This window comes from Lucilia cuprina, chromosome 3, assembly GCF_022045245.1.
Source record: "Lucilia cuprina isolate Lc7/37 chromosome 3, ASM2204524v1, whole genome shotgun sequence".
NCBI lineage: Eukaryota > Metazoa > Arthropoda > Insecta > Diptera > Calliphoridae > Lucilia > Lucilia cuprina.
This window is the reverse complement of record NC_060951.1, coordinates 11967016-11983243: the sequence shown is the minus strand read 5'-3', so window position 1 is coordinate 11983243 and position 16228 is coordinate 11967016. Positions and strand designations below refer to the sequence as shown.

At 33.3% G+C, this 16228-nt stretch overlaps 5 protein-coding genes across 5 annotated transcripts in view; 2 read left to right on the top strand and 3 right to left on the bottom strand.

Moving 5' to 3' along the window:
- Positions 1-1575: 1575 nt before the first annotated feature.
- Positions 1576-4503, top strand: LOC111680315 (stomatin-4-like). Its single transcript, XM_023441952.2, has 6 exons — positions 1576-1703; positions 1757-1904; positions 1968-2333; positions 2393-2558; positions 2618-2753; positions 4145-4503. Exons 1-6 carry the CDS (start codon positions 1646-1648, stop codon positions 4237-4239), a joined length of 969 nt encoding a protein of 322 aa, XP_023297720.2. The 5' UTR covers positions 1576-1645; the 3' UTR covers positions 4240-4503.
- LOC111680303 (aminoacylase-1-like) lies at positions 4221-5781 on the bottom strand. Its single transcript, XM_023441940.2, has 4 exons — positions 5616-5781; positions 5024-5518; positions 4533-4950; positions 4221-4471 (listed from the first exon to the last, which is right to left on the bottom strand). The coding sequence occupies exons 1-4, from the start codon at positions 5698-5700 to the stop codon at positions 4267-4269; spliced, it is 1203 nt and encodes a 400-aa protein (XP_023297708.2). The 5' UTR covers positions 5701-5781; the 3' UTR covers positions 4221-4266.
- Positions 5782-6761: 980 nt separating this feature from the next.
- Positions 6762-8226, bottom strand: LOC111680317 (aminoacylase-1-like). Its single transcript, XM_046945387.1, has 4 exons — positions 8117-8226; positions 7534-8028; positions 7046-7463; positions 6762-6986 (listed from the first exon to the last, which is right to left on the bottom strand). Exons 1-4 carry the CDS (start codon positions 8199-8201, stop codon positions 6782-6784), a joined length of 1203 nt encoding a protein of 400 aa, XP_046801343.1. The 5' UTR covers positions 8202-8226; the 3' UTR covers positions 6762-6781.
- Positions 8227-13180: 4954 nt separating this feature from the next.
- LOC111680318 (band 7 protein AGAP004871-like) lies at positions 13181-14481 on the bottom strand. Its single transcript, XM_023441954.2, has 5 exons — positions 14309-14481; positions 14101-14248; positions 13682-14047; positions 13453-13618; positions 13181-13386 (listed from the first exon to the last, which is right to left on the bottom strand). Exons 1-5 carry the CDS (start codon positions 14364-14366, stop codon positions 13270-13272), a joined length of 855 nt encoding a protein of 284 aa, XP_023297722.2. The 5' UTR covers positions 14367-14481; the 3' UTR covers positions 13181-13269.
- A 1365-nt stretch (positions 14482-15846) lies between these two features.
- Positions 15847-16228, top strand: part of LOC111680308 (cell division cycle and apoptosis regulator protein 1-like) — a 6522-nt gene continuing 6140 nt past the window's right edge. Inside the window, exon 1 of the mRNA XM_046946101.1 lies at positions 15847-16221. Coding sequence (XP_046802057.1) covers positions 15979-16221 — 243 coding nt within the window. The 5' untranslated portion in view covers positions 15847-15978. The remainder of the gene's footprint in view (positions 16222-16228) is intronic.

Genomic DNA, 16228 nt, shown 5'->3' with positions numbered 1-16228 from the left:
ACTTCTCCCCAACTTTCCTTTTAACTTAACTTATATCCACAAATAAGTTGCATATTTTTAATAAGTTTTAATGTCATTCTATACTTGACAGATGACAGTAGAATTTGTTACTCATCTTCTCAAAATCTTACCTTTTTCCAACTACTTACACTCATACATATGTATGTATATTGATCTAATAACAGTCCTGATATCGTCTGAAATGTGGAAAATAGAGGACGAAACATTTCCACTTTATCATCAGACCAAAGATTCCACTGTGCAAGATTTTGATAATAGGATGCCAAAACAACTTATCTTTTTGGGTTGATGGTCTCTCGGAAATGTTTCGCTAAGATACTGCAGACTTGCACCAGACGCATGCTAAGGTCGCATATTCAAAATTGCATCCACTTTCAGAAGTCGTCATCGGCGAAATCGATTGTTTACAATTTGTTATGATTTCGATAATCTTTGGGTTTATGTTGTGTAACTGATTGAACTGGAACTAGGACTGCTAGTATGGTCTCTAGGCTAGCAGTTTGTACTGGATTTTCACATCACTTACTTATGGTTATTCCGTCCATGGTCGATCTACAGATTCTCATTAGTTATTTATAAGTCAGCTGGGTTATGTTCTTAACAAATACCAGTAGGAATCCGTTGTTACACGGATGGCTCTAAATTGGGGGATAAAGTGGGGCTGGGATTATATATTGAAGATCCAGAAGCAGAAATATACCACCGTTTACCAAAGCACAACACAAGCTTACAAGCAGAAGTACGAGCAATAACGGAATGCGTAAATTGGCTTAGAATAAATATGGCGCCCACAGTGCTTAATATATTTACAGACAGCCAGAAGGCAATTAGGGCAATATCAGGAGATAGAACTAAATCAAAGACCGTATTGGATTGTAAGAAAGCTTTAACTGAATACTCTCCTAGAGGTAAGGTTCACATCATATGGGTACCAGCCGACTCGTTAGTAGTCGGTAACGAAAGAGCGTATGTAATAGCTTTAATGGGGAAAGGAGCTCGAGGCAGTTAAACTGACAAACACAAAACCATTCGACGCAACAAAAGATGAACTAAAAATATGGATGAGAGAATCCCATAAGACCTCTTGGAATAATGAAACAGTGGGTAGGACCACGAAAATCCTATGGGATGACCCTGATGAGAGCAAGACAAAAAATTTCCTTAAAATGAGAACGTCTGAAGTTAGTATGATGGTACGTATTCTGAGTGAACATACGGGATTACGAGCACATTTATGCAAAATTGGATGTGCAGTTTCAGACGTATGTAGAGCATGTGGATAGGACAGTAAAACTCTGGAGCACTTTCATTGCCACTGCCAGGCATTCGTCGAAGTTAGATCCAAGTATCTTGGAAGTGATGTTATTCCGGAATTAACATTTCCTGACTAACACTGATTGGAAGATTCTTAGGAATTGCGTTCAGGAAACTGAGTTTCTGTACACTGAAAAATAATTCATTCAGTTCCCTTTTTTCATGATAAGGAAAGCACAACAGGTCCAATTGTGGCCTAGGTGGCTTATGATAAGTGATATCGTTTTGTTTATTGGGAAATATAAAGTCTGACAATAATTTTTATTATTTTTTAACTGTATTTGTAAAATTAAAATTTCTTTATAATAAAATGGAACGGACTATATTGCCCAACCAATTAAAAACTCAATATCCTATCATAACTGCAGGTACGTTTCTGCTTCTAACAGATATCAAAATGTTTGATTATATAATTTTATAGGTGGAACAACATATGAAATTGCTGAATATTTTATTATTATCCTATCATATTTGTTTTTTATCCTCACATTTCCTGTTGCCATTATATTTTGTCTAAAAACCGTAACAGTTTTTGAACGTCTTATTGTTTTTCGTTTGGGTAAAATCAGGTACAAACATTAAAAAGCTGATATTACTTTATCAAGTAAATACATCTTGAGTTCAACTTACAGAAAAGATGGAGTTATGGGTCCCGGATTGGTGTTTTTGCTACCGTGTGTGGATGAATATGTAAAAGTTGATTTACGTACACGATCTTTTGATGTCAATCCTCAAGAGATTATAACAAAAGATTCGGTATCCATACAAGTAGATGCTGTAGTCTACTATAGCATACGAAATCCTTTGGATTCGGTGGTAAAAATTTCAAATGTTCGCGTATCAACAAAATTATTAGCACAAGCTACTCTACGTACTGTTGTGGGTACAAAAGATCTAATGGAACTTTTAACATCTAAGGAGGCATTATCGAAAACTGTCGAACAAATTTTAGACGAAGCCACCGAAAAATGGGGCGTTAAAGTGGAACGTGTTGAAATGTAAATTGTTATTATTTATTGAAAATCTAAATTTTTATAAATTTCTTTTGTGAAATTAGCAAACAAATTCATTTACCTCGAAATATGCAAAGAGCCATGGCTGCCGAACAGGAGGCTGATCGTGAAGCTCAAGCCAAATTAGCTGCTGCTCATGGTGAACTAGATGCCTCCATTAACCTTAAAGCGGCTTCAGATATTATGCAATCTAATCCTATGACACTTCAGGTATCTCTATTTAATTTAGTGGACTTTAATTAGTTATTTGTTTATTAATTTTTCCACAGCTTCGTTATTTACAAACTTTGAATTCTATATCGGCCGAAAATAATCATACTATTATATTTCCTTTTCCGATGGGTGTAATAAGAAAAATGATGACAAATTTTAGTGGTAATATTATGAAAGAAAGTGGAACCAGTGGTAAGTTTGAAATGCTACATGTTTATAAAGCAACTTGGAATCAAGTTATGTATCTATAATACAATGTTTGTTTGGATATCGATGGTTATTAACCTTATCGATAAAGCTATCGGATCTACATTTGCGCCTAACAGTGTTCTTTTTTTTGAGAATACTATAACACATTGAAGTCGTGAGAACAAACCATTGCTCCAAAGCAATATTTGCTCTAGACTATATAACTACGAAAATACTATAGTCTCTACTACAGAGCTAACTATAGTTCAAACTATAGATCAGTCCATATTCCAGACACTAGGCCAGAATTTATATAGTTAAGACAATATTGCAGAATATAACGAAGACTTTGTAGACGATAAATCGGACTATAATCAAGGTTATAGGTTAGAACAGACTATAGTCTAGACCAGAATTCAGTTTAAATCATACTATGGTTCTGACCACAGACCAGGCTTTTGTCCTGACTTCCGTTCAGGCTATAATACCGAGCAAATCAAAGTGCACAATAGTGTAGAATATAATCTAGACCAGACTATATTCCTAAATATAATATAGTCTGGACTCCAGACTATATTTCAAACTATTTACCAGACTTTATTTTACACTATAGTAAAGACTTTATAACAGCCCGTAGTCCAGTTTTTAGACGAGTCCACAGTCCAGACAAAAAACCAGAATATAGACTAGACAAAAGTACAGACTATAGACTGGACTATACTTTAGATGATATACTAGACTATACTCCAGGCTATAGCCCACACAAAAAGACCGAAATATAGACCAGAAAATAGTCCAGACTATAGAAAGAACTATACTACCATACGATATACCAGATTATACTACAGACTATAATCCAGACCAGAATATAGACCAGACAATAGTTGAGGCTATATACTACGATCAAATAGAGTCCAGACTATAGACCTGACTAAAAACAGACCATAGTATAGACTAAAGTCCAGTCTGCACTTGTCTGTACAAGTCAACAGTATATAATCCAGACTTAAGAGCAGACAATAGACTAAACTTTAGTCGCTATTTTAGACAAGAATGCAGCACCGACTACAGACCAGATTATAAAGAAGATTATAATCCTGACTATATACCACAATATAATACAGACTTTAATCCTGGCTATAGTCAAAACATACGACAATAGTCCAGGCTAGAGACAAAAGAATGTTCCTTTACTGATAACTTTAAAAGTTCAAAATTAGATAAACATTTTTAACGAAAAACAATTTCATTTTCTTTATTTTAAATTATAATTTAATTTCTTTAACCGCAGTCCTTATCAATATCATACTTCTTGTAGTGGTTTGGGGTATTGCGAAACCACAAACCGTAAAATTTTTATTAATAAATATAATTAAGTATTTTTAACATTTCAGAGCATTGCTGCCATGATCCTCAATGTTGTTTGCCCGGCTCTAAAGTCAATAAAAAACTTCAAACAAAAAGAGAGAATTTCGATAGTGGAGTTTGAAATTTGCAAACAAATTTATTCCATTTTTTATAAATTTAACAATTCCTTTAAAATATTTACATAAATTTCAATGCCACGCAAATAAACATCTGCCTTAAGATATTCATCATGATCATGCATCAATGTTGGAGTATTGTTCATGGGAGAAAAACCGAGAGAGGGAATACCAATATTACGCAAAAATTGACTATCAGTGCCACCCGTGAAAACATGAGCTTCCAAATTTAGATTCCTTCAATAAAATCACACCATTTTAATAAAAAATTTGAAATCTATTTTGTTTTCAGACTTACATTTCATTGAAAACTTTTTGTATAGCACACCAATAGGGATTGCTTTGATCAATTTTAGTGGGTGGAGCAGTATCACATCTAAAAACCCATTGCCATTCTATATCGCCACCAGCTTCAGTGCACCAATTTTGCAAAAGCTTTTCGAATTCTTTAAGGTCAACATCGACTGCAATGCGCATATCAAAACAAGCCTCTAATTGTGTGGGTACTACATTAGATTGTACGCCCCCTTTGATCATGGTCAGATTAATACTAGTTACATCACCCATTTTTAATTTCTTATTAGATTCTAAAAGTTTTACTTGTGACGAGCGATAATTTGCGACATTATTCAAAAAATTTATAAGTTTTTCTCCGGGTGTATTTTTTAAAAACAAAGATCCATGTCCAGCAGATCCATTGAATTTAAAATTGATTTCTGTAAATAAGAAATATAGAATAAGTACATAATTGTAAATGTAATTTTTGGTTTAAATCCATTTGACACTTACGCCATATGCCTCTTTCCGCATAATGAACAAGAAATTTATCATCATCAGTTGCGGAACCTTCATCTAAAGCGAAGCCTACATTTAAATTGCGAAATTCTTGGGTTTTACTAAAGGTTTCCATGCCATATACTCCACCGATCTCCTCGTCAGGTACAAACATTACATGAAGAGTTCGTTTAATTTGTGTATTTGATCTTTTTAAGGCACGTATTGCTCCAAAATATTGCATACCAATACATTTGCAATCCTGTGCACCTCTGGCAAATATTCTTCCCTCATCATCGATGTCGGCCGCAAACGGAGCATGTGTCCATTTGTCTTCGTAAACGGGTACAACATCCATGTGAGAATTTACCAATATCGAAGGCAATTCTGGATTAGTACCAATCCAAGAGGCAATAAATAGTGGTGTTTTTAAATTACCACCAACATGATAAATTTTATATTGCAGTTGTAGAGATTGGGCTTGTCGGATAAGAAACTGGATGCATGGTTCTGTAAAGGATAAATATAATTAAACAAAATTTCTACCAAGTAGTTATATTTTTTTAGAAAAAAAACTATCTGAAGTCATAAATAGATTTATTTTTACCATAATCCACATTCGGATGAACACTAGAAATTCTTAAATATTCCCGAAACAGTTTAATTTCTTCATTATCTTGCCATTTTTCCATGTTAATTTTAAATCAACAAATTCAGTCAAAAATTATACAAAACTGTAGAAGTATTTTTTAATTGTTAATAGATTAACTTTGTGAAGTATACTAATATTATTAATTCTTATCATTGACTATTTAAACATTTCTCTGGAGTCAAAGAATTAAAAAGAGAAATGTGCATACATAGTATTTTACAAGTATTTCACACACATTAAGGAGAATTTAAATAAGAGCGTTTTTCAAGCAGTAAAATATCGATATACTCGAGCATGTTTATATGTAGTAGTTTTTTGAAGAGATATGGACTTATATTACAATTATTTAAGAAAGTATTGTCCAGCCTATTGTGGATTACGAAATTAAATACAAATATTTAGTGTTATATATCAAAATTTTAAAGAGATTTTTCTTTATCAATTTCCATAGATTATTATTTCAAAATTGCAACCTGTTGATTTCATAATTTACATAAAAATAAATCATTAATTTCAGAAAAAAAAACAAAAAGATTCTTATCTTTCTACTATTGTGGTGTTGGATAAAAAATATATACAAATCTTTTTAAGGAAATTTTCATAAAATTCTTGCAAGAAAGTCAATGTCAATTGTGTTTGTAAACAAAAATAATCTTATCATCAAACTAATCTTCATAATAGTAATAATGCCAAATTGCTTACTACCCAACAAACAATTTCCACACAAAACACTCAGTAATTCTCATTTAGTTCAAAAAATTTATACGAAAAGTTTAATAAGAATTATTCTGAAGATTCTTAAATAAAAATACCAATCCATCCATCTATCTATCTATCTATCTATCTATCTATCTATCTATCTATCTATCTATCTATCTATCTATCTATCTATCTATCTATCTATCTATCTATCTATCTATCTATCTATCTATCTATCTACCTATCTATATCCCGCAACAGCGAAACTCCAAACTATCAAAATCCAAACAACAGTTATCGGTCTAGCCTCCTTAAAGTAAAAACGACGATGACGTAAATATGGACATCTTCAATTTAGATGCTCGAAATTGAATTGAAGGTCTATAAGTTTATAAATGAGAAAGATTCATTCAAACTTTATTTCATAAATCCAATAACTCCTTAAATATTTTACAATAGATTTCTATACCACGCAAATAAATATCAGCTTTAATATTTTCATCGTGATCGTGCATCAATCTTGGAGTATTATTCATGGGTGTTAGTCCTATTGATGGTATACCAATTTCACGTAAAAACTGAATGTCAGTACCGCCCATGCAGACATGAGGTTCCAAAATCAAATTCCTGCAACATATAAAGATTGATTTTAAAGTTTTAAGGAAATTATTTTAATCTTAACTTACATTTCATTGAACAGTCTTTTAATAGCACACCAATAGGGATTACTTTCATCAACTTTAGTGGGTGGTGCAGTATCACATCTAAGAACCCATTCCCATTCAATATCACCACCAGCTTTCGTGCACCAATTTTGCAAAAGCTTTTCGAATTCTTTGAGATCAACATCAACCGCAATGCGAATATCGAAACAAGCTACCAACTGTGAAGGTACAACATTGGGTAGTATGCCTCCTTTTAGCATCGTCAAATTAATGCTTGTCACATCACCCATTTGTAAGGTAGAATTTTCTTTTAAACGTATTAGCTCGGCCGATCGAAATGAGATAATTTCTTTAAGGAATAAAGCAAGTTTTTCTCCAGCTGTTTTTTCCATCAAGATCGATCCATGTCCGGCAGGTCCATTGAATTTAAAGTTTATTTCTGTATTGAAAATACATCAGATATAAATGTTGCTTTTTCGCAAAAGTCTAAGAGTTAATAAAACACTTACGCCATATGCTCCTTTCTGCATAATAGGCCACAAATTTCTCATCCTCCTCAGCCGCTCCTTCGTCCAGAGCAAATCCAACATTTAAATCGCGAAATTCTTGGGATTTACTGAATCTATCCATGCCATATTCTCCACTAATCTCTTCATCTGGCACAAAAAGTACGTGTAGAGTACGTTTGAATCGAATATTTGACTTCTTTAATGAACGTATGGCTCCAAAATATTGCATACCAATACATTTACAATCCTGTGCACCTCTGGCAAATATTCTTCCCTCTGCATCAATGTCGGCAGCAAAAGGAGCATGTGTCCATTTCTCTTCGTAAACGGGTACAACATCCATATGAGAATTTACTAAAATTGAAGGTAATTCTGGATTGGTACCGATCCAGGTGGCAAGAAATAGAGGAGATTTTAAGCTTTCATCTATATGAATAACTTTATAAGACAGTTGTAGGGATTCAGCTTGTTTCCTTAGAAATTTGATGCATGGTTCTATAATAGATTAAAGGTTAGGATAAAATTTGAGTTCTTGTTTAGTTGCCAATTAAGAAATTATTTATCTCCCTTTTTCCCCGCTTACCATAGTCAATATTTGGATGAACACTTGGAATTCTTAAATATTCCTGAAATATTTTAATTTCTTCATTATTTGTCCAATTTTCCATTTTAATGTAATTTTTATTTTAATGTAATTTTTGTAATGAATATATTATATAAACTAACCTATTTAGTTGTTTATCATGGTATATTTATTCGAATTGTTTAAAAATGTAAAAGAACTTTAGGCAAAATACATTTTGTAATAAATATTTTAATTATCTCCTAAATATCATTATCACAGCAACTGTAATTACAATTAACGCTAAAATATTATTTTTACATTTAGAAAATGTTACCACAATTAATTAAAAATTACTTTTTTTAATAGATAAACTATTTTAATTAAATATTCAAACAGTTTTATCTATTAACAGAACTGGTATGGGCACTCGAAAGTATATACATTTGAACAGTATAAATCTTCGTGTCCTGACGACCTTATGCCAGCTGATCTTCAGCATAATGCGGACATCATCATGAGAAATGGTATATACCCACTAAGGCATATCCCTAAAGGAGTGATAGTCTATCTATCATCATTCCTCTTGAAAAAAATATTGGAATGGATCATTGATCTACATCTTAGATAAGCAATCAATCCTGAACTGCTTTCTGCATAACATATATGCGAATTGTATAACTGTTTCTGGGAAACACCTCGCCATTATTTCACAATGCCTTGGGTTCTAAGCTCCGATCTAATGTAATTTACGTTTGTAGGAAAGTTATAGGAATACTCTGCAGTATATGGATGTAAAACGCAAAAGTTGCATGTATCTGACGGTTTGACGAGTTATTTTAGTTAATGTGACCCATATGATCTTTACCCATTGACAATCTGCTCCTTCTAAACAGCATTGATAACGACTGACTTATTTCATTCAGCAAGTGAATCAATTGAAATCTATACTTGTGTGTCCAAGTCTTCAAATGATATGGGTTTTATTCTACACAGAGGGAAAAATAAATAAGCACGCCTGGTACCAAATTAACACCAAATTTTTCATTAACATCCATTGTCAAGTATATACATATATACAACAACAACAACATGTAATGTAGACCACGCAACTTTGTCATTGCAACAATTCGTTGTCGCAATCTAAACTTTATGCACATCCGTTGTCAAAATGTTAACAAACGTGGTAAGCTCACTACGTTCTATGGGTATGAATGTCGAAAGATTAACGTGAGCACCTGCCTTGACGGCCTTATCTCACGGACTAGAGACGGTCTACCATGCGCCCCTGAATTCCTCTATGAAGAACTCAGGTAGCAATTTTTGTACATGGATGTCCGGTCCATGTACAAGCACTTTGTTGAAGTACTCGAGCTATATAATCTCTTGCCATAGCAGTCCCGTTGCGGAATGACAGGCCACATTGGAATTAATCCGCGTACCAATGCGGACATCATCATGAGAAATGGTATATACCCACTAAGGCATATCCCTAAAGGAGTGATAGTCTATCATCATCCTCTTGAATTCCTCTTGAAAAAATATTGGAATGGATCATTGATCTACATCTTAGATAAGCAATCAATCCTGAACTGCTTTCTGCATAACATATATGCGAATTGTATAACTGTTTCTGGGAAACACCTCGCCATTATTTCACAATGCCTTGGGTTCTAAGCTCCGATCTAATGTAATTTACGTTTGTAGGAAAGTTATAGGAATACTCTGCAGTATATGGATGTAAAACGCAAAAGTTGCATGTATCTGACGGTTTGACGAGTTATTTTAGTTAATGTGACCCATATGATCTTTACCCATTGACAATCTGCTCCTTCTAAACAGCATTGATAACGACTGACTTATTTCATTCAGCAAGTGAATCAATTGAAAATCTATACTTGTGTGTCCAAGTCTTCAAATGATATGGGTTTTATTCTACACAGAGGGAAAAATAAATAAGCACGCCTGGTACCAAATTAACACCAAATTTTTCATTAACATCCATTGTCAAGTATATACATATATACAACAACAACATGTAATGTAGACCACGCAACTTTGTCATTGCAACAATTCGTTGTCGCAATCTAAACTTTATGCACATCCGTTGTCAAAATGTTAACAAACGTGGTAAGCTCACTACGTTCTATGGGTATGAATGTCGAAAGATTAACGTGAGCACCTGCCTTGACGGCCTTATCTCACGGACTAGAGACGGTCTACCATGCGCCCCTGAATTCCTCTATGAAGAACTCAGGTAGCAATTTTTGTACATGGATGTCCGGTCCATGTACAAGCACTTTGTTGAAGTACTCGAGCTATATAATCTCTTGCCATAGCAGTCCCGTTGCGGAATGACAGGCCACATTGGAATTAATCCGCGTACCCCGACAAGGAAAAAGCAATCACTGGTCTAAAGTCAATAGAAAGGGATGACGAGTCCTAACATCAGGTGAAATCAATCTTCCGACAATGCGGAAGTGACCACCCTTAATGATGTCATGAAAGAATTGCATTATTAAAAATGCAATCTCCATCATCTAATGATTCATTCCAGTGCATTCCTTTACCTCTTTAAGCCCGCGCAACCACACTACTGAGATGGCTCTGCTGTTTTGGCAACAGCACCTAGAGACGAATTTGGTAGTCCGAAATACCCAACAAAATGGATCAGGATCCCACTTTTATGAACCGATCAATGTAACAAAGGAAATAGAAATTTCCAAAGACAATTAATTGCAATAATTGCCCCTACAAATAGTCGCGCAGCATGTATCAATATATACTGTTGAGATGGCAACAGCACCGAAGAACTATGGGGATATATAAGTTTGTCATTCCGTTTGTAATTTCTATAATATATTTTTCCGACCCTATAAAGTATATATGTATTCTGGATCCTTATATATAGCGGAGTCGATTTAGACGTGTCCATCTATCTGGCGGTGTGTATGAATGTCGAGAGTTTTACGTGACTGCCTGGCATCCACTGGGTAGACTTGAGAATGGTCTACCAACGCCCCTTTATTCTTCAATGAAGAACTCAGGTGGCAATTTTTGTACATTGGCTTCGACCGGTCCATGCACAAGTACTTTGCTGAAGTACTCGAGCTATCTAATCTCTGATCATTGGATGGCCTCTGTTGTTTCGGCAACAGCCCCTAGAGACGTAACCGGTGGACCAAACTACGAATACATCAAATAAGCCGAAGACATTGTTCTAACTCATAGGGACACACTGTGGAAATTCTGATATGAACAGAGTATACTTTGAACATATCTGGACAAGGAAGGAAAATTCAATGGTATATGATACATGTATGGCCTTGGCTAGGTAAGAACCTAGAAGAAGGAACGTTTTGGTACTTTTTCGTTCTACAAAAGGTACTTTTTGAATTATCTATAATATTAAACATAGAAACATGAAATTAAGTATGTAAAAGGCCGAATTCAAAACACATAAAAGAGGACTTTTTGGTACTTTTTCGTTCTACAAAAGGTATTATTTGAAATTTCTATAAAATTGAACTTAGAAAAATGAAATTTAGCATGTAGGGCCTTGACTAGGTAAGTACCTACAAAAAGGGACTTATTACTACTTTTTCGTTCTACAAAAGGTACTTTTTGAGTTTTCTATAATATTGAAACCTAGAAACATGAAATTAAGTTTGTAGAGTCCGGATTAGATGAGAACACATAAAAAGGGGACTTTTTAGTACTTTTTCGTTCAACAGGAATGTTATTTCCGGAATAACATCACTTCCAAGATACTTGGATCTAACTGCGACGAATGCCTGGCAGTGGCAAAGAAAGTGCTCCAGAGTTTCACTGTCAACTACACATGTTTCACATACGTCTGAATCCGAACGTCCAATTTTGCATAAATGTGCTGAGTATGTCCACTCAGAATACGTACTATCATACTAACATCAGAATTGCCCATTTTGAGGAGATTTTTCGTCTTGCTCTCATCAGGATCCCCCATAGGATTTTCGTGGTTCTATCCCACTGTTTTAATTATTCCAAGAGGTCTTATGGGATTCTCTCACCCAGATTTTTAGTTCAGCTTTTGTTGCGTCGAATGGTTTTGCGTTCGTCAGTTTAACTGCCTTGAGCTCCCTTCCCTTTAAAGCTATTACATTCGCTCTTTCGTTACCGACTACTCCCAAGTGGGTTGGTATCCATATGGTACTTTTTGAATTTTCTATAATATTGAACCTAGAAATATGAAATGAATTATGTAGAACCTGGATTAAGTGGGAACCCATAAAAGAGAACTTCTTGGTACTTTTTCGTTCTTCATAAGGTACTTTTTGAAATTTCTATAATATTGAAGCTAGAAACATGAAATTAAGTATGTAGTCTTGATTAAGTGAGAACCCATAAAAGGGGACTTTTGATACCTTACCGTTTTGCAATTGGTATTTTATGATTTTTTGTAATAAAATTCGTACTGACTGTTTTTTAACACTTCATGGTGAAGGGTATATAAGATTCGGCGCAGCCGAAAATAGAACACTTACTTGTTCTGGAACATTTCATTAGCAGAACTGCCAATCTCTTAATGAGGCATAGAAATGGCTCTTTACAGTTCAAGAAAGAACGCTGACAGTTGATTTCATCGAATTGGACCCAGTCTATTCTTATAGGATTTCATGAATGTTATCCTATAGTAGTCGCAAAAAGATCAATCAAGTGATATCCTACATTCAAGAATTATAATTAAGTCGAATTACTTATGTTGACAGTTACTAAACTTTACTCAACAGATATGGTTCTTACCACAATACAAACCAATTTTTCAATTATGGTTTTAACTAATATTCAAAATCATAATTGTGGTCTTATTATAGTCTAGGGTAATTTTCAAAAATAGTTAAATGTTTATGTATATGTATATAACGTTATAACCGTTTTAATATCTACTTTACCACAATACTATTTTAATTATAAAATTTTAATTACATATCAGTAATTCATTTTAAATTATAAAAAAACAACTTTAATCAAAATAGCTCTATGCACCAAAGTTAAATTTCAAAATTCAAAATATTTGGGATTTTTTGTTATCCTAACCAATATTAATGAAATATTGAATACATTAAAATTGTTTTTACTTTTTATATAAAATATTTTTTTTTTAAATTACAATTTGAAAAATATTTTTAAAATGTTTATTTAGAAGATAAAGATGATGATGCACCAAACGACATAAGCTCTATGGGAAAGGGAAAAACAATTGTGGAGTTTTTTTCACTTGAAATTGTCGACAATGTTTGTAAATAACGAAGCTATTAGAAAAAATGTAATATTAATTTAAAGTGAAATGTTTTAATAAAACATTATAAAAAGAAAACCTGTAATGTAATGGGATTTGCAGACATGACGTCAGAAGCTTCTTTTAAGGCCCTAGAAGCATTTAACTCACCCTCCGCAGCTACAATTTTAGCTTTAGCCTCACGTATGGCTTCAGCCTCAGCAGCCATGGCTCTTTGCATAGAAACTGGCAGACGTACGTCTTTACTAAATATAAAATACAAACAAGTATTAATGAAATTTTGCTTATTTCGTAAATTTCTTATTTACATTTCAACACGTTCCACTTTAACGCCCCATGGATCTGTAGCTTCATCTAATATATTTTCAATCTTTTTCGACAAGGTTCCCTTGGCCGTTAACAATTCCATTAGATTGGTTGTACCAATAACATTACGTAACGTGGTCTGAGCCAAGAGTTTAGTAGAATCTCGAACATTTGAAATCTGTATAACTGAATCGAGTGGATTGCGTATGCTGTAGTAGACAACAGCATCTACTTGTATGGTAACTGAATCTCTAGTTAAAATCTCCTGAGGATGTACATCAAATGATTGGGTGCGTAAGTCAACTTTGACATATTCATCAATACAAGGTAGAATAAAAACTAAACCAGGACCTCTCACACCACCTTTTCTGTAATAAGAATCTAAAATTAAAACTGAGTTCAACTCTAATATAAAACTAACCTTAAACGTCCTAAACGAAATATAACCACACGCTGAAAAACTGTTGCAGTTTTCAAACAAAAATATATCGTCAATGGAAATGTTACCAGAAATAACAAATAAGATAAAAACACTAACATCTTTTCCGAAAATCCAAATACGGTGTCCGCTATAGAAGTAAATATTAACTAATTTAGAAAATAAAGAAATTACCACAATTCCTACTTACTGGATCGTATAACTCGGCCACCGTGCTTTGGTACATTTGGCAGTATTTCACGTTGCATTTGGTCTATATATAAAGCAAAATTAAAAAAACACAAATGATATTAAATTGTAATTTCAAAATATGAATTTAAAATAGAAAGAAAGTAGAAGATATTGATTTAATAAAAAGTAATCTTTTTGACAATTTTCCAAATTAGAAACAGGTTTTGAATTTACAAAATATTGCGTCAGGTAAGGGAAAACTATTTTTAAAATATTACTTAAAAATCTTGCACGATGTTTTTACATCCTGAGTGCTTTCAATTTAAAATTTATTTCGGAAAAGGAAATTATATACGGAAAGGAAACCGGAACTTAAATTTTGTTGTTAAATGTTTTTTTAACAAACCTGTCCTAATTTGCACTGATATAGCAAAAATATCCTGGCCGTCGATTTATTTTAAATACCGCCGTTAAGAAGTTTTCATTTAAGTTGATTTTTATATTCATCATCAAGAACAATTTGCATTCCGTAAGCCCATAAATAATATACATTTATGTATCCTACCCAGCATATATATATTCTATCTGTTTCCATCACTCCATCTATGTGCCTATTAAAATGGCCATACACAGTTTAAAAGCATAATGAGAGGATCTTTAGGTTATTTAATATTGTTTGTTTGTTCTTTAAGTTACTTAGTTTCCGAAACTAAGATTTATTTGGCCAGTAATTAAAATTATACAACGCCATCACCAATTCTAGCTAGAAAAAACTAGCTCATATGTTCCAATTAAAATTAAAAACTTAGGTTAAGTTAACACGATTGCACATGGCCAAATATGCACCTCAAGAAAAACTGTAACTCGGTACAGTTATCTGACGTCACACATTGGCCAATGCTGTTTGAAACGTAAAACTTTCAAAGGCAGAGCAAAAAGGACGGCTTAAGCGATAATGGCAACGACGCACGACGGTCTTCCTCCACCCAGAGCTGAATTACGAATCCAATTTAATATTGAAAATAGAAAATATAATTATCAAAAATTAGTTTTATGTATCCAGAAATCTATTCAATTTTCTATGAATTGGTTCGTTCTTCACTGAATTTTATTTTACAATTACTTATTGTAATTTAAGCAAAAAAATTTAAAAATTTCTGACGACTTTTAGCAGAATTTAATATTAATTAATTATTTTTTATATCTTCCAATAACAATTTTCGTATTTAAATGTTCAAATCCATATAAAATAGATACCAATTAATTTTATCCAGTTAGACTGCGACATTGAACACTTTACGACGGCGGTGAATATTTTCATCAACTTGGACTTCTTGTAGTCAGTGATGTGTTTTTTATTATGAGAAGGTACATGAAGTTTCCTGCTAATTTAAAATTAAATTGTATTGAAAAGATAAATATGTCTTTTATTTATTTCAATTACATCTAAATATTTTTAACAAATTGTGAGTTATTTTTGTTATATGTATGAGTTTTTAAAAATCCCATACATCACAGCCCTGCTACATACACATTTGTGTGTTGTTCTAAGAAAAAGTACCTTTTTACTTAATTCATCATCTCTGGGTGGTCGGCATTTTTTCTTTCGTGCTGCAATTAAAGTGAAAAAATATTGAATAAATTCTACAAAAAGAAAAATTTTGCAAATTATTGAAATATTTTGTAAAAATGTCGTATGGTAATCAATCGAATGCACCTTGGCAACGAAATGTAATGCAAGGTCATCCACAATCTGGTGGATTTCATCAGGGCACGCAAATGTTTATGCAAAATGCACAACAAAGTAACATGGCGGCGTTTGGTCATGGCGGTATGCAAGCTGCTGGAAGTGGCAATATGTTTCCTGGAGGTGGTGCAGGTGGCGGAGGTAATACCGTTTCATATCCCCAGCCTAGAAGTGGTTTAAATCCAGTTGCTT